At 45.4% G+C, this 27,973-nt stretch overlaps 1 protein-coding gene across 8 annotated transcripts in view; it reads right to left on the reverse strand.

Moving 5' to 3' along the window:
• Positions 1-6,746: 6,746 nt before the first annotated feature.
• Positions 6,747-27,973, reverse strand: part of LOC102572947 (inhibitor of growth protein 5) — a 41,079-nt gene continuing 19,852 nt past the window's right edge. For 2 of the 8 annotated variants that reach the window (XM_059730814.1, XM_059730815.1), the window contains exons 8-17: positions 23,964-24,373; positions 22,025-22,082; positions 20,559-20,698; positions 19,636-19,829; positions 18,572-18,740; positions 17,407-17,550; positions 16,070-16,212; positions 11,020-11,185; positions 9,168-9,290; positions 6,747-8,751 (exon numbers count right to left, since the gene is read on the reverse strand). In XM_059730814.1, coding sequence (XP_059586797.1) covers positions 8,492-8,751; positions 9,168-9,290; positions 11,020-11,185; positions 16,070-16,212; positions 17,407-17,550; positions 18,572-18,740; positions 19,636-19,829; positions 20,559-20,698; positions 22,025-22,082; positions 23,964-24,373 — 1,807 coding nt within the window. In that variant the 3' untranslated portion in view covers positions 6,747-8,491. The other 6 variants (XM_059730817.1, XM_059730816.1, XM_059730818.1 and 3 more) reach the window with 6 other exon arrangements.

Here is a 27,973-nt window from a genome sequence, read left to right on the forward strand (position 1 = left end):
TTTGTATTTCTAATACAACGGGTGCCTTACATTACTGCAAAAGAGGTATAATACTGAAGTTGACTAACTCCAAGCTTTTTAAGGCCTCCTGGGTATAACAAGACAAGGCTTTCCATTCTTCTCATACAGTCACTTCTGTGTCTTGCCAACCCCCTCTCTGGGCTTTTGTTTCTGCTTATTTTTCCTCTTAAGCATAAAGTGCTGAATCCAAAATCCTAAATGAAGATAGAGCCACATCTGAATGTTGCCTCCTCCTTCTAGCTTTTAAAAGTAACAGAAAATACCCTGGCAACACAGCAAGATACAACAGGTCTCTTCACACAACACCTACAGGGTTTCCTACTCACTTCCTCATGCACAAACTCGCTAATATAAACCTGTACTGACACACCCAACATATGTTACTTGTCCTTAAACCCTGCCCTTCACCCAGAGACAAAATCAAACTGAAGAAAAAACCCTGTTTCCTTCACACATCTCCTTTGTCTCATGCTCATTTTCTTCCCACTCCCAGTTCTGTTAATAAAACAGCTGGCACAGAAAGAGTCAATGTAGTATATTTAATGGGCCACCTGCTAGTAGCTAAGGACACCTGAGTTTGCTAAGTCTCTCTCCTTCCTCTTTTTTCTTTTCTACCCTTTGTTGATTCAGTCCCTGCTCAAAGAGCACATCTTCAGCAGTAGTATATAGGCCAGGGGTGGGTAAAACATAGCCCGTGGGCTGGATGTGGCCTGCCAGGCCATTCTATCCAGCCCGCGGGACCCCTAAAAAATCTAGAAAATTAATATTTATCTGCCCCTGACTTCCTGTCATGCGACCCTCGATGGCTTGCCAAAACTCAGTAAGCAGCCCTCCGCCCAAAATAATTGCCCACCCCTGATATAGGCTCACCTCCCTTCAATGCAAATTTGACAGGTGGGTGGGACCAGAAGTCCTGCCCCCATCACCCCGCCCCCTTTCCCCTTGTAAGGTGTGATGCCAGAAGCCCTACCTCCACCACAGTCATATGGTGTGACTCACAAGCCCCTCCCCCTGACCCATCACATGGTGCATGACATCACAAACCCTGCCCCCACCCCAGTCACATAGTGTGTGACATCAGTAACTCCACCCTGCCCCCAGTAGCATGGTGTGTGAAACCAGCAAGTCTACCCCACCCCCATGGTGTGTGACACCACCATCACATGGTCCATGACATCAGAAGGACAGCCCATGCAGCCCCCAAAGCCCACCCCCTCATGCTGCAAGACCTGTCCTAGACCACATGGTACAGTTATGACCTATCAGGCCCTAGACTGCTCTAGACCCCAGGCACAAGGGTGGCCTGTGGGGTAGTGGGGGAGGGGTGATCCTCTAACAACCTGCCCCACCACCCCCGACCAATTGGCGGGGGTTTCAGAGGTCTCCCCAAGAACAATGCCGGACCAACTGGAGCAAGTAGAGGGGTGGGGCTTAGGCTGCAAGCCCACCAGCTCTATCTGCTTTCCCAAGGGAGCCCTCCGTTTGTCCTAGACTGTGCCACGGCAAGCAGGGGCAGACATGGAGGAGATTCAGGAGCGTGAGATGGATTCCAAGTCTACCAAAACAAGACCAGGGACCATGACAGAAGTCGGGCAGTCCATATCAGACCTGCCTATGGAAAACGTTACATGAGTTTTGTGGGGTGATTTCTTGCAACTGTCTGGGCCTGTGTTAATAACAATGTTTTTGCAGGTAGACACCGCCACCTTCAGAGAGAGCTTTCAAAACCTGCACATTGGCACCGCACCGAAAATAAAGGTCTTTTGCTTGAACTGATTTTGTTCATGTCCAAAAGAGAGCAGTTTGAGACCAAAGACTGATGCAATGTTTTTGTCCAAAGACAATGACCGCCAACCCAGGCTTTGAGCCTATGGAGGTTACTGAGCAGGGCTCCGAGGCCGTGGAGGTCACTGAGCAGGGGTGTACTGGGGGACTATTTTCAAATAAAAAAGTATCCCACCCCTGTTCAGAAGAAGGTTTCTTGCATGATCTGGTTTTCAACAATTGTTCAAGATGAGGCTGAAGACCTCTGTTAATGTTGTATTTCATTACCTGCTTAATAAACCTTCTTTTACCATAGTTTAAATTTGTCCTCAAGCATTTGAATGCACTGCACGGGTGTGAGCGTGGGGTGGGGTGGGATGGGGCACAGCAGTCACCAGACATGTCTACACAGGAGGCTTGGTTAAAGGAAGCTTATTACTCTCCTGGTGAGGCTGGGAGTTTTGGCAGGGTGAACACGCTTTTTGAAGCCACCAAAAGGCAGAATAAGGTTCTGAACAGAAGCGGGGTGGCCGCCTGGCTTTCAGATCAGGCCATTTAGACTCTACACAAACCATCGAGAAGACGTTTTAAAAGAAACAAGACTGTTGTTTCAGCTACAGATGCACAACGGCAGGCAGATTTGGTGGATATGCAACAGTTCTCCAAGCACAATCATGGGGTTAAGTTCATCTTAACAGTGATAGACATATTATCAAAGTATGCCTGGGCCATGGGTCTAAAAGACAAGTCAGGTGCATAACTAATTCACCAACCCCACCACTGCCCTGGCATCAAGATCAGTTCCATCGCTGTTTACAAGCTTGCAGCAAAGGTACAGCAGCGTGTTGTTCATATCCATGTAATCTTTGCCATTCCTGGCTACGAAAAAGTCAAGGGAGCTGGACTCAGTAATAGCCAAGAGTGGGGGGATCCAACATACAAGCTTTTCTCAACACTGGTCTGGGTCTGGGCTATTTGAAACGCATCCAATTCAGTGTCTCTAGTGGGTTATGGAATAGAGAAGATCCCACACAACTTACTGATTCATTTGATGTACTGGCTGGGGAAATTTTCAGCTAATTGCACGATTTCACAATGATTTCACACTTAATTTATACAACACAATTTTATTTTAAGAAATTCCATAAACATCAAAAACACGATAACTCATATTATATATATATATATATATGGAACAATACTCTAAATGCACTTCTTTAAAACAATTACAACTATATAATTTGAACCAGAAAAGCTGGTTATGCTACAATCCTAGAATTCCAAGAAGCCAAACACCTAAATATAGTTTCATTCCTCAGTAGTACAATTTAATGGGCTGGCCTCAGTAGTAAGGTTCAATAGGATGGCCTCAATACTGATAGGACTAAGTCCCCTTCCTTCGGGCGCTCCGCAGTTTCAGCGTGAACGGGAGTTCTTGTTCACAGAGAGGGTGGTTCAGGTGATCAGTCTGATCTAGTCTACACTTGCAATTCTTCCTTCGGTGTTCTGCAAGTGAGGTTACCTCCAAATTGGGACTGTAGGTTAGTTTTTATTGGGTGAGTTGCCACCTTGGGCCCCTCCTACCCAAACCTGTCACTACTCCCAAATTTGGGCTCGGATCTTACTCAACAGATCTTTTGCTAGGTGGTCAGTTTGTCTTCCGCAATGGAATTTGTCCACTGACTATTTAGTTCATCTTAAAATTTTGCTTTGGAAGATTTGCCATACCACTGCAGTGACCTTTCTTTTACAACCCCCTTTCAAAAGGCTCCTAGGGTTTTGATCTCTCAGAATATTTACTTAAGGGTTGTTTTTCTTGTCCTTAGGGTAACTTGTTAAAGGCCTCTAGAGATAAGATCGAGGATCCAAGACTTTAAGCACATTCCTTGTAAGGCCAAGCAAAACAAGCAACGAACCTAGATAAGATGAACCTTGCCCTTTTGTCTAAACTGGCTAATGGGCAACTATTACAAGCATTCAGACTATTACATTCAATATGACATTCAGATTTGGCACATTCAAATCCACAGTGAACAAAGGCCATAGCGATTAAAATATATTTCTGTTTCCTCCAGGAGAGCGCCCCTTCTTTCTCCCAGGCTGCTTCTTGGTTTTTCATGTATGGCTGCCCCGTCGACTTAAATCTCTTCCTTTTAAGGGGTTGAGGAGGTCCTGTATGTCCGGAGTGTGGTGCATCTCTCTTTCTTTTAAGGCTTTCTTTGAATATACACGAGGCCAGACCCCTCCTGCTTTGCCAGCTTGACTACCTTAACCAGGACAGCTCCAGAGATGTGACCAATCACGCCTTTGGCTATGTTTTGCACTGCATTTTTTAGCGTGAGGCTTAATAATCTCCAGACGCTTTCTCAAAAGCAGAATGGCTGTCCTTCTGATGTCATGGACCATGTGGTGGTGGTGTCCCACACCATGTGACTGGGGTTGGGGTTGCTGTCACACACCATATGACTGGGGACAGAGTTGCTGATGTCACGTACCATGCGACTGGGGTGGGGCGGGGCTTGTGATATCACATGCCATATTATGGGAAAGGGGGCAGGGTGATGGGGCGGGACTTCCAATCCTGTCCACCTGTCACATTTGCACTGAAGGGAAGTGAGCCTATATACTACTTACAGCATCTCACTCAGTGGAGCCCCTCCCTCCATAAAAGCCCTTCTAGGCTGTCACATAAGATAAACAACAAATTAGGCTAATAAACCCCTGACTGTATTCCATAATACATCCTGACCCATCTAATTAGATGTCCGTACCCTAATGATTGTAGCTGAACCCCATGGTCTGGGGTAGGAGTCTGTCTGAACTGAACAATCTTCAGAAAGGCCCCAACAGCACAACCCCCGTGGCATCAAGGATCAGGAGTTGCCTTGTCGCATTTACAGTGTAGCAGCTTTGTTTTTACACAGGTAACATAATATGGTCACACTGAAGGCTTTGTGACCTCTTCTGGAGGAAAAGAGCAATTGAGTCCTATTACACAACTAGTCCAGCCTCTTTTTACCACCCAGGTGAGTCCCAGGCATTTGTCATAGATCCGCATATAAATTACCAGAACAATGGCATGTTCCATAAATAAACCATCTGTAAAGAACAGAAATTAGGAGATTAAAAGGCCACAAAGCAGGGAACAATGGAACATACCTTACCAAGTCTACTGTTTACTGTGGTCTTTTGCCTTCCCAAAATATTGTCTTCCCAAAATATTTTAACAAAAATGAGGTCCCCAAACATCTACTCTCGCCTGTTCTGTCCTCCCATTTCTGTGCACCTGCACCAGTGTCCTGCACCTATGAATGTACTGCCCTCTAGTGGTTACATGCTAGCACGAAATGTCCAGTAGTAACTTTTTTGAAGCACGGGTCCCTAGTCAAGTCAAGTCAGGTGTAAAGGGTCCCCAATGCTCTGGTTCAGCTTTACTCCCTACTTCACTGAACACCTCTTAATGTTGCACCTTGATGTGCATGCTTCCCATCAACCCTTCTTTATCTGCCCATTTCCTCTCCCTCTCCTCCTCCTCCTCCTTTCCATCTTTATTTTTTTTTATGTGCTTTTGCAGATTTTGCTCTTTTTCCATGGTTTTTCCCCATACCTGAGTTTTTCAGTCCCCTCAACTCTTTTATCCATTCTCTGTTCCCCTTCTCCCATCCTCTGCTCTCTTCTGGTCTCCCTTCTATTATTAGATCATATAACAAGCCAGGTGAGAAGCCAAAAGCATGAAATTACCCACATTTATCATCCACTTTGGACAGAATCCAAGTCATTCTGTCCATTAACGGAAGTTACATTCTTAAGATTAGATTGATTTTAATGATCTACACAAGGTTTTGCATTGTGTTAACTCATTTGACTTGAATTCAACAGGAGCAATTTTTTTGAACCAATGACGTCTTAGTGTAAATGGCACCTGAACCCTCTTGCATAATACCTGGCATTGCTGTTATGGTCTTTCCTATAATTATTCCAATCTGGGAGTGGTTTGCAGAGCACACTTACCACACACCAACAGGACTGGGCTCCTCACAAAGCGCAGCTACCATGGCAGGCTGAGGAGCTGTACACGAAGGTTGGGGTTCCCAGTGCCCTACCCATTTACAGAATAGCCTACAGGTTGGAAAACTTGCCCTTGATGTGGGAAGGCTGTTTCAATTCCCACCTTGGCATGAGGAAATTAAAACTCACATTTGCTGCATTTTGCATGCCATAAACACTAGCCCCTAGATGAGGGCACTCTCCAATTCTCCTTTTTAAGCTGTGCCACAGAACAGAGTAGAATTCAGTATCAAAAGGGCAGATGGAGAGCACAAGAGTGAGCATGACATTGTGGCCTATCACTTCTATGTCCTGGGGGATGGAGGGGTGGTGGTGCTGGGGACTTAAGTCCCAGTCTACTCCAAGGACTGCTCATGACTCACATAAATGCATTAAGAATCCTTGCAGGAGACCGGATGGGTGGTGAAAGTCTCTGTGAAGAGAGAGACCTGGGATACAGAGCACAGGGTTTCTTTGCAGACACCTTTCTGAATAACCAATCTAAGGAAGAAAACTAGTAAAGTGAAACCCCAGGAAGGAGGCAAGTTCTAATTCTTCCAGCTGAGTTTGGTGCAGGCCCCATGAGGAAAGAATAAAAGAAGCAGTTCATGAGCTACCTATGCCTTCCCCAGATTTTGGCTCCTCTAAACTGGACTTGGCACCTGCTACTGCCCGCACCTCATAAGGATCACCAAAACAGCTGGGAATAGCCAGAGCATAGTAGTACTCTGGCCCTACCCACTATATGTTTCTTGGAGCAGGGAAACCCATTCTGCTCAAGGAATCTCCAGAGACCTGTAATCCTTGTACCACTGACAGAGCTGCATTAGGCACCAATTGCAGGTTTTGGTGAGGCACAAAGAAGTCCTGCTTCCAGTAAGGATATAAGAAACAAAACTTGCCTGCTGGAATCATAAGATTAAAAACTGATTTATTTCAAATAACCCTTACATTATTAAAAATACATACATGTGTTAGAAAAAGCACTGCAATGTGAAGATGTACCAGGTGTTCTCTCCAGAAACAGAATGAAGTCTATACCTGGACTACAGTATGACACAGGCAAATTATTTGTATACAGTAATTTGTAAATTAAAACAATGTAAAATTATATATTTTTAATGCAGTCAAGTCTTTAAGAGTCAAACCTCCCCTGACAGAGAATGTTTTCCACTGCATTTAGGATTCTCTATAAAACGTGAGGTCTGTTATGAAGTTAGAGAGGTTCCTGGGTGTGCAGCACAAATGAGAAACCATAATTATCTCCACCTCATGTGTAGGTGGCATCTACTCTTCTGCTGTCTACTCGTGCCCCTGTCCAGAAAGGCCTTTTCCTATTTAATGCTCCTGCTGGTTAACCTCAGCAACTTGAAAACGGTGCCCAGGCATACATGAGTAAGTGCTGAAACCTCCATCATCTTTTCCTGTCTGTTTCAGTGAGTTTCTAGGGATGCAATCTGCTCTCTAATCCCACCACCCATCCCCACAACCAACCCTCTATTTTACGTGGAATTTTGCTTTCATATGGTTTGATGCTGACAAGCTGCCAGTAACTAAGCAGCAGGGAACCATACAACCAATATGTGGTCATCTTCTTAATCCTTCTTTCTGTGCCACTGATGCCCATGCCAGACTCCTCTCTGTACTGCACCATGGAGAAAAGTATCAGGGATGAGAAAGTTCTGTCAAGTACCTAAACAGCCCTACTCACAAGGACAAATGTGAACACTAAATTATGCATTTGAGTTAACTCACATATTTTCTTCTCTCCTTTCTTCCCCTTCATTACCAAAAAGCGAGCATAACTAGATGCTGTTTAAAATCTGCATGTTGTTTCATGATGCCCCAATGCAATCTTTGATATCAAAACAGTCTGGCTTGATACATAATTACCAGGTTAGCGAGACTGTGGGCTGTTTCAGGAAGTCTACCAAGTCTATGCACAAGAGGATTATGGGCTCTATTACATCAATGAGGGTGCCAAGAATGAAGGAGACCTAAACTAAAGGAGCAATAAACTACAGGTGCAGGAGATGAAAATAGGTTGCCAACTGTTCTGCTCCATAGCATAAAAAGCACAAAAGTTCTCACCTGGCCTCTTCCTGAACAAGAAACCTATGACAGACAATGCAGCCAGTCTAAAAAAAAATTCTAGATGTTGCTCACATTCTCCTCTTGCTGCTTTGTAGCTCTCTCACTAGTGTTCACAAGCATAAGCTCTAAATAAAACAACAGAAGAAAGAGAGCACCAAGAGGAAAAACCGCACCAGAGCATTAGAGATTTAACACCTTTTCAAAGATTGCACCAGGTAAAGTGGGATGAAAAACAACACTGAGCATCAAAATGAGGGTAGGACTGTCAGGCAGGAACCTCATGTATATAAATACCTGTTCTCCACATGAACTTTCATGTCCAAGGAGGAGCCCATGTAACTGTGGCCAGCAGAGGTCTCTTCTTTCCAGAGGGTTTGGGTTTGAGTGCTGATGGACAGCTCTCGGAGGAGTGACTGCATTCCTTTACCATTTCATCATGATAATAAAATGAGTAATGCTGCATTTCACATTTATGATCAGCCTGTTTCTGCCTAATGTGCAATTACTGAGTTAGAGACATTCCTTAAAAGAGGGTATATGCACATTTATCAGCAGCACAGAGTCCTCAGGAACTAGAAGGCAGTGTCTTGTATGGGTTCAGAATCCCTTTGGGGTCCAGCATGGCCTTGAACTGCTGCATCAGCAGCACAGCTTCCCAGGGCTTACTGTACTGAATGTAGTGCTTCTTCTTGAAACCCAGTCCATGCTCAGCGCTGATACTGCCACGATACTTTGCAGTCCACTCATACACAAATGGCTCAATGGCATCCAGCAAGGAATGGCTATAGGACTCAGCTGTGATATTCAAGTGCAGGTTTCCATCTCCTGGAAGAAAGTACAACAGAGTTATGTCTGAGATGGTTCCACTAAAAGACCCAAGAGACCCAGCTATGAAGTTTCATAGATTCACTAGGGTCGGAAGGGACCTCAACAGATCATCGAGTCCGACCCCCTGCCTAGGAAGGAAAGAGTGCTGGGGTCAGATGACCTCAGCCAGATGCCTATCCAGCCTTCTCTTAAAGACCCCCAAGGTAGGGGAGAGCACCACCTCCCTTGGAAGCCCATTCCAAATTTTGGTCACCCTTACCATGAAGAAGTTTTTCCTGATATCTAACCTAAATGGGCTCTCTGTGAGTTTGTGACCATTGTTGCTTGCTACCCCAAGAGGCGCCCTGGTGAATAGAGCATCTTTGATCCCTTGCTGCACCCCCTAATGAATTTGTAGGTAGCCACAAGATCACCTCTCGGCCTTCTCTTGAGGAGGCTGAAGAGGTCCAGGTCCCTCAGTCTCTCTTCATAGGGCTTGTCCTGTAAGCCCCTAACCATACGAGTGGCCTTCCTCTGGACCCTCATCACTGGCTCTGCTATGGAACACAGCACAGCCTTTGTTACGCCCAGAGAGAGCCATCACAGACTGTGACATCACAAATACTGATTCCTCTGTTGAAACAATTTATGTGCTCAAATAACTCAAACGGCTTCCTTGCTCCTGTGCAAAGCCCTCATAAAAGTAGAGGGAAGGAGCTTTCAATTTCTTGATTTTGTAATTTAAAACTTCAGCCACAACGTTGTTTTTAAGGTTAAAATATAGTGCAACAAGCTTTTCTTTCACATTATTTCATTAAGATTGCAACATTTCCACTTAGCCCTACATGATTTCTTAAATCTCTCATTATACTTATGAAACCATTTAAATGAAGCTCTGGATTATGTCAAAAGGGACAAAACAAATTTTTTTATTTGGGGTTGTCTGTCAGTAATAGCTTTACCTGCATCTAAATACTTACGGAATATCTGGGATCCCAGATAGACAAAGATAAATCTGAAGTTTTTAGTGGTTCATTTGTACTTTGGAATAAGAGAGTTCTCACAATAGAAATAACTTGATCTTAATGGCTAAAATGTATAACTGATTCTTATGTAGATAAACCTCTTCTTTTAATAAGCCCCTTGTCTAATACATCTAACACTTCTCTAAAATGTACACAAACAGAAAATGTTTACTGCTTCTCCATGATTATTAGATCAGCTCTGCTATTAAGCAACCAATTTGGTGGCCTCTGCACTCACTGAAGTACAATTTCACTGTTTAGGTTTCTCATATCCCTTTCAAAGTCTCAACTCTTTTATTTTCTAAGCTGCATTAGTTTAACCATATTGTTCTGGTGAGTTAACAGCTCAACCATAATTGGTCTAATCAGAGTGGTGTTTACTTACATTTATTATTGGGCTATACAAGTCAAATGTGTTGTACAATTAAATAACCTAACCCAATTGACTGGATAAGGAAGCAGAAGGCAATGGATCACTGGGTAACTTAATATACAGGCAGTCCTCAACTTACAATCTTTTGAGTTACAATGTTTCACACTTACAAGGTTTATAAATTGACACCGTTTCAACTTCATGACATCAGTTTCGACTTTACAATGCTTGATCCAATGTGATGCCATACCAGCAGACAAGTTTGCTGTGTCACCCATCTCCCTGGAGAACATCTGTCCAAACTTGCTTGGACACTTTCTTTAAGAAAGCAGACAAGACTCCAGAAAAACCTGCAGCCAGGACTCCTGAGAAGACTCCAGCCAAGAACCCTTCAAAAAGTCCAAAGTCACCTCAAAGAAGTCCTTCCAAATCAATATGATTTCTATTTACAATATAAATACATTAATGTAGCTATATTACTCATCCATAATTGATCGAGTGCAAAATTCTGGGGTATTTTTAGTGAAAATAGGGTATCAGGCCTTGGTTCAGTAACCCATCCCCTATTTATAACAATGTTTCTTATGAGAAAATTGGTTCCGAGTTACAACGCTTCAACTTAAGTCGGGGTTTTCAGGAACCAATTGTGTCGCAAGTTTCAGGATTGCCTGTACTGCACTACAAACAGATGGGTTGTTAATGTTCTGGGATCAAATATGCCACTGGCACTGGAGTCCACTACTTTCCAATATTGTCCCATTTAATTTTAAATTTTCATACATCCTGTCATGGCTATACCTCTGGTACTCTTTAACTCTTTGAATGAACCCAGAGCCAAAATTAACCTGAAAGAGGATACCCGTGTCATTTCTCAGTATTTCAACTCACCTAGATGGCCATAGCCTACCACGTTCTTGGCACTCCTGGCCAGTCGAACTCTGGTGTCAATCACAAGATCATACAGTTTCTCCACAGGGAGCGAGATGTCGTATTTGAAAACGTAGCCATCATAAGTGAGGGCCTCTGTGATCCTCTCCCTCAGAGCCCACAATGTCTATGATTCATGAGATCAAACAATGAATTGGAGAGAGAAAAATTAAAACAGAGTACCTCAGATTTCACTCTTCAGGACACAGGGATAGAAGGGAAGAACAATTCCTCAGCTGTCAGGGCTACTGTGATGGCCTTATGTCTTCCCTCTGCATACTTAATAACCTTATGGCTCTTGAGAGATTCAATTTACATTTGTTTGGCACCTCCAGACAGACAATCTCTATTTCAGATAAATGGGTGAAGGTTAAAATAACCAACTTTTTCAATACCCTACTGCTGCACATGCCAGCTCTGATGTACCTCAGTGCTGTCCTACAGCACCCCACTGTGCCAGCCCCATGTGTAGCTGGGCCAAAGCATCTGTCTCAGTCCATAGAAACCTTTGGGTGCCCCCCTCACTGCCAGCTTTCAGTGTATTTAGTTCCTGCCTCAGAAGGGAAAGCACTGGAGCCATGACAGTCCAGGGAACATGTAAGAAGCAAGATGTTTCAAGCGAGGGAACATCTTTTATTGGGCCATCATCTGCTTCTTCTCCAGATCTGAAGAAAGGCATTTTGTGCCTGAAGGCTTTTTAGTCCCTCCTGACTACAAGGTTCATCCAGTAAAGCAGGGGTTGGCAACCTACAGCCTATGGCCTGGCTATGGCCCATGGAACCTTTGGCAGCATTCAGCAGTGAGTGGCATCTTCTGTGGGTGCTCTCCCCATGCTGCCAGGAGAGAAATGCCCGCTGCGGGCACTTTCCCCAAGCTGTTCAGAAGATAAAGGGCAGCAGTGACAGGGATCTAGCACCCACCCACACTCCTTCAACCCAGAGTGGGCCATTCTGGCCCACAGCCTGAAATGGTTGCCTACCACAGCAATAAAAGATACTATTTTACATCACAAAGCCTGCTTCTCAGAAGAGAATGACATCGTGTGAACTACCTTGGCATCTTAAACTACAAACACTCCAATGAAAGGCCAACAGCCAGGTCTCTTGCTGGTGCAGTAAGCTATGGGAAGGGTAGACTGTGGAAAGAGCACTCCACTAAGCTACCTCATTGTCAGCATTAAAACTACATTCTGCTACAATCCTGACAAAAAGCTGCAGTGATCAGGCATCTGGGGCACTTTGGGCACCGCTTATTATGCAGACCCCCACTGTCTCATTATTCCTTTGCACTCTCCCTTTCTGTTGTATTAATCTAGTGCTCTGTTTTGTACTTACATTCTAAACTTTATGGGGCAAAGACCATCTGTGTGATGCATCTGTAGTGTGCTTACGCACAGCGAGGCCCTGATCACCATGTAAGGATTACAGATGTCAAAGTACCCTCAATATACTTCCAATACATTGAGTGCAACATCGACATGTGCTATTACTATGCATAAACAAACTCTGGAGCTTATTGCTCTGGAGTTAATTACTCCCAGGTGCACTGTTTAAACATGTACCCAGGAGCAATTAACTCCAGAGCAACAAGCTCCAGAACTTATATGTGCACAGCACGTAGACTTGGGTCAATCCAGCCCTGACTGGCAGAGGGGCCCAGGGGTCACCCTGCCAGCCCAGGGCTACTCCCCCTGGCTCAGTGTGCTGCAGAAAGGCTGGCTGGGGCATGAGAAAGCTTCAGTGTGGGGTTAACCAGCAGGTAGCCCCCACACTGAAATCAAAGAATCATAGAAAATGAGGGTCGGAAGGGACCCCAAGGAGGTCATCCAGTCCAACCCCCTGCTCAGATCAGGACCATGCCCAACTAGATCATCCCAGCCAAAGTTTTGTCCAGCTGGGTCTTAAAAACCTCCAAGGACGGAGATTCCACAACCTTTCTGGGTAACCTGTTCCAGTGTTTTACTATCCTCTTAGTGAGAAAATTCTTCTTAATATCTAACCTAGACTTCCCTTGCTGCAACTTGAGACTGCTGCTCCTTGTTCTGTCATCTGCCACCACTGAGAACAGTCTAGCTCCATCTCCTTTCAAACCCTCACTTCAAGGTAGTTGAAGACTGCTATTAAATCCCCTCTCAATCTCCTCTTCTCTAGACTAAATAAGCCCAGTTTCCTTAGCCTCCCCTCATAAGTCATGTCCCCCAGCCCCCTCACCTTTTTTGTTGCCCTGCACCGGACTCTCTCTAATCTATCCACCTCTTTTCTATACTGGGGGTACTCCAGATGTGGCCTCACCAGTGCTGAGTAGACAGGAATAATCACTACCCTGGACCTACTGGCAACACACCTACCAATGCAACCCAGGATGCCATTAGCCTTCTTGGCAACATGGGCAGACTGCTGGCTCATACACATCTTGTTGTCCATTCTAACCCCCAGGTCCTTTCCTGCAGAGCTGCTGCCTAGCCAGTCAGCCCTGACCCTGTACTGGTACATGGGATTGCTCCATCCTAAGTGCAGGACTTTACCCTTGTCTTTGTTGTAGCTCATGAGATTTCTTTTGGCCCAATCCTCCAATTTGTCCATGTCACTCTGAATCCTAGCCCTACCCTCCATTGTATCTACTACTCCACCCAGCTTGGTGTCATCTGCAGACTTGCTGAGGGTGCACTCTGTGACATCTTCCAAGTAATTGATGAACACAATGAACAAGATCAGGCCCAGGACCAACCCCTGGGGCACTCCACTTGATACTGGCTGCCAATTAGACATCGGGCCATTGATTACTACCCTCTAAGCCGAATGTTCCAACCAGTTTTCTATCCACCTTACAATCCATTCATCCAGCCCGTACTTCCTTAGCTTGCCTGTGAAAATGTTGTGGAAGAGCATATCAAAAGCCTTGTTAAAAATCAAGGTACACCACATCCACTGGTCTCCCTGCATCCACAGAGCCAGTCACCTCATCATAGAAGGCAATCAGGTTGGTCAGGCATGACTTGCCCTTGGTGAATCCAGGCTGACTGTTCCTAATGACCTTTTTCTCCTTCAAGTGCTTCAAGATGGATTCCTTAAGGATCTGCTCTATGATTCTGAATGGTCTATAGTTTGTGCTTCAGCCAGCCCTCCAGAGTCTATATGTGCACTGCTGTGGGGTTTTTTACTCCACAGCAGGATAGTACTTATATATTTACAATTACTATCCTGCTGAGGAAAATTAGTTTACTCCAAATTAATAGGGGTGCACACGCAAACGCCGAGGCTAATTAGCTGCATAGTAAACGCCAACTGTACAGTAAACCTTAGGTCTATATGAAATTTCTCCTGGCGTTTCATTTCAAAGCTGTTTCGATCCATTCTGAGCTCAAAACAGAGAAATCAAAATGAAACAAAAGCCTTTGAAACCAGCTTCAAAATGAAATAATGGCACTCGAAACGTTTCAAGTTTCAAAGCCAGGCTTACTTGGCTTCATTGCCAGTCCCAGCCGGCAGCACCAGCCTCCTGTCATCCAGCATATAGATCAGACGTTTGCCCGCACCCTCAGGAGGGCTGCAAGGGCTGTGCCAGGCTACTCCCGGGGGTGTAAGCTCCTGATCTGCCTCCCAGATCACAGGAAGCTGGAGCTGCCAGCTAGGGCCAGTAGCAGCACTGATCTTCCCGATGTTGGCTGTGGAATAACCTATGGGCAAAACGTTGAAACAGTGAAAGTTTCAAAGAAATGAAACAGAACAGTTCCGCTGAAACACTGAAACAGAAGTTAAAGCAAAACAGTGCTGTTTTGCACAGCCCTCCCTAGTAAACATCTTGTATAGACATGCCCAGTGTTATAACATATTAAATGGAAAAAAGAGTCCAGGTACAGACCAAGGTTACAAGCCTTCCCAATTTTTAGCACAGGCTTAATCCAGGCCTTTCATCCACTCAATGTTGTCACAACCCAAAGTTGTGATTTTTGTTTTGTGTGTGCTTCGGCACTGCTAAATTATTTTCCCGCTAAATTGCAGCTTCTTTGCATGGTGGAGTTTTCTGCTGCAGAAGAGAACCCCAGTGCAATGGAGAATTCCTGCCAACTTGTAGCTTTCTTTGCAGGGTGCATTTCTTTTTGCATCTAAGAAGTGCTCGGTGCAAAGAGTTCCCGCCATTTGTATTGAAATTCGAGCCACATTATTGGTTCACATTAAATTATGCATACGTGGCGGCTAGTGATTGGCTTGCTAGCCGTATAAAGAGCTTGGGTGGTTTCCGTCCAAGTCGGAGTTCGAGAAAGAGAGAGAAAAACCTTCGCCTTGCATGAAGATCTCTAAGTGCTGCGGATCCTTACGGACCCAATGCATTTCTTAAAAGGCAACAGGGGCCTGATCAGCCTCTGGCCTCTCCCTGTCGCCAATAGATTCCTAGATGTATCCCTCCCTGCGCGCAAAAAGAGACGGACCCACGGAGTTTCGACAACTCCGTAGGAGATCTAGCTTGTCGTAACCCTCAAACGAGGATTTAAGCGGAGCTGTGCCTGGAAAACTGTCCAGCCTATACCACAACCATCTTCGGTGTAAGTAAACAATCTTTAAATCAACCACTAAGTGTCCATGACTAATTCTAGCTCGCCCCCGGTTTTCTCCGACCCCGCGTGCCCAGGCTGCTGGCCACAGCCCGCGTGCACAAAACGGGCCGCGGATCGCTCCCAGCCCGCACAGATGTATATTCTTTTGCATCATTAGCTAATAGAGGGCTCTCTCTATTACTTTGTTCTAAACAGAACTGTATATGTTGAGTAGGAAGATTCAATATTTATTCTGTAACCACAAGAGAGCCAGGAAGGAAACAGTACATTGGAAAGCCACCCTCAAGGCTACCAAGAAAATTACTAGCGTATATGATTCACCAGGTAAATAAACTAAAGGTTTTCCTTCATTCAGGTGCCCTGGAAGCTTCTATGCCAAATGTCAAACTGTGCAAGCATCTGTCATTGTTAAGCATGATTCCAAATCTGTTATAGGAGGGTAGGATGGGAAATCACCTTTATTTTCTTATCATCTGTGGCCACAGTCCCATCTGTCACCAAACCAGAGGCCATGACACATTCCAGAAAGTTGTTCAGTTTTTCTTGATCATGGGTAGAATTAGAGCCTGATGTTTCAATCAAAATAAAAAAGGGGCTTTCTGGAAGTGAGAAAGAACAGGACATGAGGACAGTCAGTAAAAGCGACTTCATTTGGGGGACTAAATGTCACCTTGAGAAGTTATTGGGTAAAAAATAAAGAAGTATTCTTGCTGTAAAAAAGCAGACAACTGGAATAACTGATCTTCCTAATATTAGGTATTATTCCACCATTCTCTCTAGGGATTCTATTGCAAAGGCACAAGTCATGTAACTCTGGGTTCCTCCAGTGCTGTGATATGTGGAAAGTCTCCCTCACGAACAGTGGTTCTGCACTCTCCCTTGGCTAGAAGGCAGAGACTTTTAAACAGGACAGAAAGGATGTCACGTCTGTTAGGGCTGAAGATTCAGAAAATGTTTTTGATCTTATCAAAACGTCTATTTTGTGTTGAGAGGGAGTATTTCAGAGTGGGACTCTGCATAAACATGGAAATAAACTTTGCTACCTGACATGTATGTCATATATCATGAAGGTGACCACATGTTTTTTGGAATGGAAATATCAAGACTAAAGTTCTACCAAGAAGCCCTTCATGCTGACATTCCACATTGCTTCCAGTGCCCTATAGCACTGATGCTGCATCAGCTGTTTTATACATCACCTTTCCAGTAATCACTTTTAATATGACCCTTGATCTTGAGATGGGACCAATGTTTCAAAATGAAATGTAAATCCTAGCCATGGAAAAAGATGTCACGACTACAATGATGCCAGGTCAGATCCTGACAAGTGACAAGACTAGGAGACCTGCTTAGAGATACTTTATGGCAGAACATCAATGGAATTTATTCAACAAAATTCACACCTGGGTTAGGATGATGTCTTCTTCCTAGACACAAAAGACAGGCAGCATTTCATAAGGACTAGCCCTGGAGAAACCCTTTAACCTTTCCAACGTGTAGGCTGAATACTTTTCTAAACCTCAGCAGAAGGTTTATTACTTCATGACAGAGTTGACTTTCATATAAGGTTCCACCACTGCATTCCTCCTCCCACTCCTGGAGCAACCTTTCCTTCAGGTCAACAAAGCAGTTGGTCCAATATTCATTAACACCTTCTGAAAATAACATCCAAGACCTATTTCACATTTCCAAGCCTTTTTCTACAGTAAAATAAAGATGTCTAGATCCCCGACATCAGAGCAGAGCCTTATATCGCAATTTCCTATTTACGCATAGCATATCGATTTTGGTACCTGTCACAGGGTTGGACAGCTTGAGGTGGCTCACAACCAACTTCATGCACCTGTCATCCATGAACTCATATGCAGATAGGATCTCCCCTAGCATTCTCTTGCAGGTAGTGAAGGTTTCCAAAATCTGAGAAAAACTCTGACAACCTTTCAACAAATAACAAATAGCATCAGGAAAATCCAGACTGTTGAGAAGATAATAAATATTACCTAGCTCAAAACAGGAGTATAGCAAATACAAATAGACAGAATATGTGCTTAAACACTTATTAGAAATGTTTGAGATGGCAAATATTTTCAAGTAAAATGCTAAGTAGCACCTATTACTTAATGGATCCTTTTCATGGCAAGGATTTCTAGAAACCCTGGGTACCCTTCAAGCCAAGATGTGTGGAGTACTCTTGGCCTACACCCCACTAATCTGTTTGGGCCAGAGGGAAAGAGGAAGAAGTGACTGAGTGTCTGCCTGTCCATAGCTTAAGATAAAAAGCTCAAATGTCAAGGTGACAGGAGCTTTAGGAATGCCCCAATTAAAAGTGTTCAAAGGAATCACACTTCACAAGTGTCCAGGGGCAACACGTAGGGGTGCATGTGTACCCCCTGTGCAAAGCAGTGCACCTCCTGCAAAAAGATGCCGCCAACACTGCTGGCGGCGCCTGCAGGTGGTCGCCGACCCATGGTCTGCACTCACCGCCACCCCCCCTGCCGCTGACAGTGCCAGTGACGTCTGCAGGAGCTCCCCGCTCACCGCTGGTGCAGCCATGCCCCCCCAGCTGCCGGCGGCACGGACCGTTCATGCAAGTGTCTTAATGCACAGCCCCAAAATATTCTTCCAATATGGGAAGCAAAATCAAGCTGGTGGCATACAGGATTTCAACTGTTTGAGTGCCTTCCCTCTGAGTTCTCAGATCTCAGCAGCCAAGTTATTAATGTGAACTAAGGGGATGTCCATGCTACACAATGCAAACTAATTTGTACATTTCTACATGGCACTTCAGTGCACAGTACAAACACACCCTCAGCGTGAGACTGGCCATTGAGATCACAGAATAGCTCCAGCAATACATAGCAAATCTCCCTGTTGGTCCACTGGTATTATGCCAACAGGACTACACTTTATTACATGTTGCTGATGTCACAGTTGGAGAACAAGTGTGATGAAACCTACCTAGGAATGCCAAATTCACAGCCATGGGTTTCCGAGGACAGAGTATAGAGACAGCAGTAATGACTCCCAAAGTCCCCTCTGACCCAATGAAAAGCTGCTTCAAGTCATAGCCAGTGTTATCCTTGCGCAGAGAAGCCAAGCAGTTGAGAACAGAGCCATTGGCTAGCACCTGCCAGAAAACAAACAGATGGTGCCGATTACCTAGATACACACAGGTGAGGAACTCATCAGAAGAGCAAAGACAATACAGAGCTTCTCAAAGCCTCTCATCCTCCCAATGCCACAAGTGGGGCAGCGTTTTTCTTTTCCTCCACTCCACACATTCTCCCATCATTTCTTCTACCTGCTCTCTATCCATCTTCCCATCTGTGCCCTGCTCACGCCACTCTTCCATTTTGGTGCTATTGATACCCATTCTGCGCATAATGCAAGGAACAGTCACATCAATAAGGACACAATAAGCTATTTTTCCTACCTATCAATGATCAGCACTTGCAGGACACTGGAGCCAGCACAGTCATGGTGGGATAATAGGACCCAGGCCAGAAAACAATCCTAAAGTGAGACTGCTCTAAAATGCCAGACATTTGGTAAGGGTGGGCTGCTGGGCTTGTTATATCGTGAACTGCCATTAAAAGAGAGCTAACAGTAGGACCCCTAGTAACCAAAATAGTCTAGGCAGAGCTGTGCTGTGTCCATGGAAGGAGGGAATTCAACCTGGTTCAGCTAGCTCCTGAATTCCAGAGGTTCAATCAGAAGTGCTCTCCCCCTCCTTTTCAGCACAAAACGTCCAAATAATTACACTGGGGGTTAAAGCAGTGATCAAAGTAGGAGTCTGACTCTTTTAAAATCCCCATGTCAATGAAAATCCTTGTAAAATCTTTTATTAATGTTTCCTCAAAAGAGCTCTGAAAGCAAGTTGAAAGGGGGATGTGTTGTCAGGGAACATGAAAGCCTGGTGAATAGCTCAGTTCCACATCACATGGAATATAAAAGCAGGATTGCAGCACGACACAGAATGGAAAGAAAGCATAATACAGAAAGCAGCCTCAAGAGCATCTTACCACTTCCAGTCCCAGAACTGTCCCTCGGAGAGAGCCATACCTCAGCAGTCGCAGGCCTCCTGCATTCGTTGCCACATTACCACCAATGTGGCAGCTGCCCTTGGCACCTAGGTCCAGCGGCATGATGAAATCCAGCTCCTCCAGGTACCGGTTCAGGTTCTCTAAGATGCAGCCAGCCTGGCACACAAGGATTCCTGGGACACAAGGATCAGGCTATCATGTGATGCAGATAAATGTTCTTCTACAGAACGTCAACTGTAAGCAGATACAACATCCTGTTTGCAGAACTTTCCCCAGGAGGTACCACTCAGACCCAGAAGAACTTTGCTCATGAACACAGAGTTCAATCTGCCTCCTACAGAGTGTCTAGGACTTGTGCCACTGACTTTAACTGAAGCAAGGCTGGGGTTGTGATTTGGAAAACGGTAGCATCAACTATTTCTCTACCTTGAATTCTCCCTTATCTTAACTTGTAAAAACCTGTATGTTCAAACTACAAGACTTCTTGCTCCCCAAATCCAAACATGCCTACATACTTTCCCTATTTCCCTCCACCCCCTCTGCCAGTGCAAAGCAGCCATGAACCTAGCTGATCTTTTTTTCAGAATAACTGGAATTTCTGTCCTATACACTATTATCAGACACAGAAAGTATCCCTTTTTAAACAGAAAGTGGGATGGGGAAAAATACTTATCTCTCTCCAGCCACCTCCCCACTCCTACCAATTACATATACTCCTGAGTTTGCTGCTGTTACTACTAGAAATAACAACATCAACAGGATTCTGAATGCAGGAAATCTCTGCTGCCCCTCATGGTGCTGCTGGTCTACAACCCTGCTGGTAACAGAATAAGCAATTCTGAGGAGGGCAGGCTGTACATAACTAAAACGAAGCCACTGGAGAGTAGGAGTGATATATTTACCAGACACACTGTCGAAGCTGATGACCTGGTTCATGAGAGCTGTGGAGAGGATGATTTCATCAAAGACGGGCACACTACCCCCAACAAGGCCAGTGTTGCCCCCTTGGGGGTTTACCGCCAGATTTCTCTCATTACTATACCTGAAAGAGAATGCACGTCTCAAGCTGTCACTCTGCTCTGTTTGTGCCATTGCTTTGCACATAAGTAGCTGCTATTGCATGACTTTTATGCTCATTAAAGGTACATGGCATCAGACAACAAAGCAAAGTTTTAGATAAAGGGAGCATTTCACACAGAGTGGGACTGGAATTTTGCCATAGGCCTTGAGTGTAGTAAGTGCATAGTAACATATATTTAGGACATGACTTTTATTTGCAGTTTCAGTTGTACCACACAGCATATTTCTCTTCAAAACATCAGCCAACTCCTTCTATAAGCTTGCCATTCACGTGGTTGCCTTTGTAAACTTAATTTGTTACTGAGTGGTTAGCAGATTTTTCATCACTTTGGTTTTCACTATTTTGTGGGATCCTAGTTTATTCCAACTGTGACAGCAAGACACTAGACTTGACGCTCCTCCCTCCCTCTTAGGGAAGTCAATAATTGGTTCTGTCACTTCTTCTGTAAGCTCCCTGGCAGACACAAAGGCAAATGTTTCATTATGCATTAGTCGTGTTGTTGTTATTTAGAGAGAACACATAATGCAAGGGGCATTTTACAGAGCAAGGTAAAAGAAAGGTCTTTAACCTAATAGGCTAACAATCTAATTCCAAGTGAACTTACTGCTTAAACCATACACAGGTGCACATGGTCATCTCTTTTTGCTACTTCTCTCCTTCAGAGAAAGGCTGCTGGGGCTGTCTGAAGTTTCTCCCTTCCTGAGCTAGGCACTGCTTCTAATTATGTCAATTCAATACAATAAAAAAGGTATTAGTAATGCAATTACCATCCCCACTGTAATTTATGATTTTCTAATTGAAGCCAGAGAGGCATAGATTTGAAAAGTCAAACACAGAACACCTGGCAAGTCATAAGTAGGGCTGAGTGAAAAAACAGGAATTCCACTCTGTGAAATACTTCCAGGCTCTGGCAGTTGCTTTGACTTCAAGCCAGCACCAAAGAGATCTTTAAAACTTTGCTTTGAGGGGGAGTGAGAATGTGTCAGGGAAGGCCCAACTTCAAGTCTCTGATCTGCTTTATTCCCATCCAGCTCTATTAATAGTTGCACCTAGGGAAAGCATCTGTAGTTAGGAACCCATTCTTCTCTCTAAAAATGTGGACGCTCTCTTGATCTAGCATTCATAGTTAAATGGAATTTTGCTCATTCATACACCTGATTTCTCAATTTAATTTTTCAAAGCAATGTCAAATGATAAAATAAAATAATTAACAGAGCTGAGCACAGGGAGAATACAGGAATAACAAAACCAAAGCATTTAAGGATGAAGAATCATTAAAAAGATTACCTGAGAATCTCAGATACCTCTGCAGTTGTCCGTGGCCTCAGCAACAACTTACTGGAGCCTACAACAAAAGCAAAATGCAGTAAAATCAATATGAAACACGGATATTAATTTAAAAAAAAAAAAAAAAAATCAGAATTATTGGTGCTAGTAGCAACAGAACATGCCAAGACTACATGCACCAGATCACAAGATAAGGATTCAAGGGTACTTGTTCCTTCAGCTAGCAGGACTGGAGAAGGCAAAATGTTGCTCCAGTTCATGCCATTCAGAAATGGCAATGATGGGCTGCAAAGGAATTGGTCTTACACAGAGAATGTTTCACCTGCTGATCTTCAAGCACCTTCTAAAGGATAAGCACCACAATGCATATTTTACAATCAGGAAGACCAGGGGTTGTCAACCAGGGGGTATGTGTACCTCCGGGGGTACTTGAGAAGGCCCTAGGGTGTACGCATAGGCAGCTGGGGACAAAGTGCTGCCACGCACCATCCTGTGCTGCCACGCAGGCACCACACACTCAGCTGGACGCAGGAGGAGCTTGTATGCGGTGGTGGCTGCTGCCACTCCGCATTCAGCAGTGCACCACCGTCCACCTGCCAGGGGGGTGGGGTATACTGTTCCAAAAAGGTTGAAAACCCCTGAGGTAGACTATGTTGCTATGGCACATACATGAAGTGGGCAGAAATCAAAAAAGATCTGATGGTTACTATTATGGCAAATCCAGAAAACACCTATTTCAGTGTACATACAAACATAGGATTACAAGGATATTTTTTCCTCAAAAGAACTAGTAGAATTGACCAGATATAGTAACAGGCAACTTTCACTTGTACAAGCTACTGGAGAAAGGCAGGACACTGAGCCAGACACGCCACTGGTCTGCTCCATAGCAACATATCTAATAATACTTAAACCAGCTTCACTCTGTCCAGTATTCTCTCCCTCTGCCTTGGTACTGGCAGTCATGGAAGACATAACCCAGAGAATAAGTAGGTGGACAGTAATAATGACCCTCTTGAAGACAAACTCTAGCTCACATCTTGGATTCAGCTGTAAGAAAGGCTGAAGGATTATACCCTACAGCGAAATAGTAACTGGTTTTTTTCTCAGGTGTTAAAACTGAGTTTAACTGTGTGCAAAGCACATATGTCAGGGAGCCCACCTACATCTACAAGCCGTCTGTTACATTTTTTACCCCAATTCTCAGGATAACACCCACCCCTCCGCTCTGGGAATAATTAAAGGAAGTTTTTTGACTCCTTATGTATTTGAAACTATCTCCTCTATTTTAATCCATTTAATTTTGTCTTAAGAAACTACATAAAAACATCTTCAATGGATGAATTTGACTTTAAAATAGACATTTTTCCCCCTAAAACAAGGAAAAACCTTGGATATTTATATAAACACAGGATGTTTTTCCAATTAAATCACCAATGGAGGTAAATAGGAAATGTTTCTGATTCTTGTGAAAATATTGACAAAAACTAAAAAAAAATGTCCCTTTCTTCTCCAAACATTTTGTTAAAAATGCCTGTTTTCAGCAATCAAATCCATTTTTTTGTTTTGTTTCTTTTGCCTGTTTGTTTCTGGGGGTTGTTTTTTGTTTGGGTTTCTTTATGAAAGCCCCAGTGTAAACAAAAATTTCCCTCAGAAGTGGGGGTTTTTCACAGAAAAAGAATTATAATCATAGGAAGTTCAGGTTGGAAGGCACCTCAGGAGGTCATTGAACCCAAGCCCCTGCTCAAAGCAGAAAAAATACTTCAAATATAAGGTTTTGATTAGTTCTAAATAACCAAACTGATTCTGCAAGATTAATATAAGCAAACTCCATTACAAGTTTGGCAGATTTACTGAATTTTTCATCTGCAAATTTTCATTTTTCATCCTGATATAATGGCGAATAGACTGAGATTTGCCAAAATCTAAAAACATCTACCTCGGACTGATTGCAGCCAGTCCACGTTAAAAGGTTTCAGTTCTTCTGGGTCTGTTATGACTCCACCTGGTATAATGCGTTCAAAGAAAGCCAAGTCACTATCAGAAACATGGGAGAAGGGCAGCCTCTGCACTCCATACCGCTCACTGGTCAGCATCACTTCCTGTGAACTGGCGAAGCTGGTATGGAGAGCTCTCCTGCCCAGGGGACCAGCCTTCCACAAGATGGATGGCCTGACTTTTGACATCCTGAGTTGTTCTGCATGTCTGTTCTGCTTGTGTGTCCACTGGGCTGTAGCACTGGTCCATGCTGCCAAGGTTCTGTTCTGGCAATTCATTTGCCATCTTTGTAGGGTCAAACCACACCAACCCACATGACACTGGACTAGAGAAGATACAGCCATGGTATCCCTGAAATGCAAACAGAAAGTTAATACCTAGTCTGGATTCTTCCTGTCACTCCCTAGACCTCATCTGCATTGTTTTTTCCCCACGAACTGACTATTGTTTATGGAGACAAACACAGGGAAAAACCAACTCTTCTAAGAAGCAAAAGGTCATTAACACTTGCAAACTGGATAGCTTCAAGTTCACTAATTGTATTATTGCACACATCTAGGGGAATCCAGATTGAAACAACAGCGTATACAGAAAGCCAATGCCTCCAGCACTACTGGAAATCACTAATGAAAACAATACATAAGATTTCATGTTTTTAATTGAGATATGGGTGCATAACAATTAAACCGAACTATATTTCCTGAGTAAATACTTCCTTGGTCTTCACACTGCACACGACAGAACAGGTTTGCCCTCAACACATTCTACTCACAGCCCAAGCCTATCTTGAAGAAAGTATGCATTTATAAGCACCTTAGACCAACATGCAGGGCTGTCCCTAAGGGGGGACAAATCGGGGCGACCACCCCAGGCCTTGTGCTTTGGGGGGCCCTGCAGGGTGGAGCAGTGGCGGTGCGGAGTTGGGCGGAGCGGTGGCGCTGTGTCCAGCCACTCACTACCCCCCCTGCCATGCCACTGCTGATGGTGGCAGCTGCTTTTTTGCATCCAAGATCACAGCGGGGGTGGGGCCCCACATGGGCTGGTTTGCCCTACACCCTGCTCGGATTGACTCTGCCAACACAGCTACCAAATACATTCCTGAAACATGGAAGATGCCAAATTTTAACCAATTTTGGATTTAAACTTCACTGCTGAACAAGAAAGATTTCTACACCTCCCTGCCTATCTGCCATCTGACACCACCAGGGTAGGAATCCTGCCTTACCTGCACATCAAAGAGCAGCTCACAAAGACATTCTCACGGACCCAGACGAACAGACCTTCAACTTCCTCTGTGCAAAAATGAAGTTTATTTTCTACCTATGGGGACTTTTTACCATCCTTAATTTTCCCTGAACCTGAGGAAGGGCATGTGTATCCAAAAGCTTGCAGAAAAAGATTTTATTTTTCGATTTCTTAGTTGGTCTAAAAGGTATCATCTCTGAACCAAGAGTTCTAGAGTTTTGCATTTATAAACACTGGACACCTAATTCTCTACTACAAAGTAAAAGGGAGTAGGAAAATTAGACCTATGTTCTTTGCATTTCCCATGATGTGGGAATGTTATCATCCAAGTTTGCCAGCGCTATAAACGGGGCTAGTTTTTTCCACTGTAAGACTCCCAAGACCTAAATCTACCCCATCACCTCCATTCCACAATCCAGACACACGCAGAATGAAGAGAGTTGTCTGTGCCTGCAGGACCACGATAGTTCAGGCAGCCAGAAACAACAGAGGGCTGGTCCTAACTGCTCCAGGAGGCAAAGTGAAGACACTGCCATGGGAGAAATAAAAGCTCTGGCTCAGATTCTTGAAGGCATTTAGCTATCCCATCCAACTCCCTTGAAAACACTGGAAGACCTAAGGATCTAGGTCTCAGCACAGAATTATAAGCCACTTCAGCCAAAGAAAAATGCTATTATTTTAACAAATGGAAATTAAAAACTGGCAAAGTGTGCCATTAAAGACATGTCAATCATTGCATTTGCACAAACAGGAGCAGTGTCACCATGTCCTCTGCTGTTGACTGTGATATGAATAAACTAATGAAAGTGCCTAGTGGATTTAGGTCAATAAATCTGCCCTGTGTTGCTTATCAGTTGCTGAGGTTGGTTTCCCTCACCTTCCTCCAAGATATCTCCCCCTATTAGAGCATTTAGTAAAGATCATAGAAGGAAACGAGAACCATCATTTATCATTGACAAGTTTGTACTCTCCCTCTTTGCAGTTGTACAAGTCAATGAGAAAACCTCTGCCCTTTTCCAGCCTGACCTCAACATCCTCTGAAGTCGGTGGGAAGATTGCAACTAATCTAATGCATGTTGGTGTGAGGCCCGCTAGTGCCTCACTCCACCTCAGGTTGGCCGAATAAAGCCAGCCCTAAAGAGAGCAGCAACAGAGACGAGCTTGGGCAGTAGCAACACAAAACTGTACAGACCATGCAATATTATACGGCTCCCTGTTTCCTGAGGCAACCTACAGCCCTGATCGCCTGACTCCAGGCCCAAAGGTCTGCCACCGCAAGCCCCCATGGTCTCCCTGTGGGGTAGAGGCGCCTGCCCAGGCCCCCGCAGGGCACAAAGCTCCCATCGCCCAGGGAACGTGGTGCCAAGGCAAAGCAGTGCCTAGCCAGCGCCTCCCACACGGGGCCGGGGCCGGACTCTAGAAAAGCCGGGGGGGGGGGAACAGGTCCTCCTCCTAGACGACGACTCCTTCCTCTGGCCCACAACAGGGGCTCTGCTCCGAGGGGGAGGTGGGCACAGCCAGGCCGGGAACCTGCCCAGACGTCTGCCCCGGGGATCCCCACACGGGCAAGACCAGTGCCCGCCACAGCCAGAGCCAGGGCAGGAGGCACACCGCCAGTGCCTGGGCAGGCGGGCGGGCAATGCCAAGCGCCGCCAAGGACGTGCAGTGCAGTGCATGCAGTGTAGCGCCCCGCACGCCGCCTCTCGCCCGCTTTACCGAGACCGGGAGCGCTGCACTCCGGCTGCGCGAGCCGCTCCTACTCCGCCCCACCTCCTTTCGATTTTCTTTCCGCCGACTAAAACCTGCCCCCCCCCCCCCCCCCAATCCCGCGCGGCGCCTCCTGGGAAAAACCTCTCCAGCCCCGCGCTCGGCCCCCCGCAGGGCTGGACCGGGAGACCTTGCACTTGCGCACAGCGCGTAGGGGGCGGAGCCAATCCTGGCGTCACGCCAGGGGCGGGGTCGCCACGGGGGGCGGTTGTGGCCCAGCTTCGCCGACACCTGTTCGCCGCCTGCGCCTCAGGGCGCGATGGCAGCGGGGGGCGGGGCTCCTCCGCCCGGCGCAGGCCCGCTCTAGCCACACCCTGCCTGCCAGGCCCTGCGACACTGCGCCCGTGGACGCCCCATCCTTGTCTGCCGCCCAGGCACAGCAGCCCGGCCAAGCCGGAGCAGGCCCTGCCTCGGTTCCAACCCGCGACATCTCCGTCTCACGCAGAGGGTCGAGCACCACCAAAACTCGAGTCAAACGGTCTTAAACTTGGCCCCTCTCTGCCACCCCGTGGCTTGGCAGGCAGCCCGGGGCAGCACCGGCTGCAGCAGAACCAGGTGTTGTAAGTGATTCATCCCCTGGCGTCAACTCCTTCAAATGTCCTCGCTGCTGTTGTCCGCGCACTCCCATGCGTACGGCCACAGTCAAACAGTACCAGTCACCCCCACCCTGGCTCAGTTTTTCCAAATCTTTTGCATTCAGAGATAGTAGGATCACCCAGACCATCAGCCTGCGAGAGGGTGGGTATTTAGGGCAGCCTGTCACTCCTGTCCTGGGACCAGCAAAAAAGCAGCCCATCAGACAGGCCTGCCATGCTCAATCTCTAGCCCATGGGCCAAATCTGGCCTGTAGGGCTGTGTCATCTCTCAGGTTCAGACGTTTGATGGTGAGAAAAGTAGTGACACCATTCATTGCATTGGCTCTGGAAGCTGTGGCAATAA

The sequence above is a fragment of the Alligator mississippiensis genome, chromosome 7 (genome assembly GCF_030867095.1).
Source record: "Alligator mississippiensis isolate rAllMis1 chromosome 7, rAllMis1, whole genome shotgun sequence".
Lineage (NCBI taxonomy): Eukaryota > Metazoa > Chordata > Crocodylia > Alligatoridae > Alligator > Alligator mississippiensis.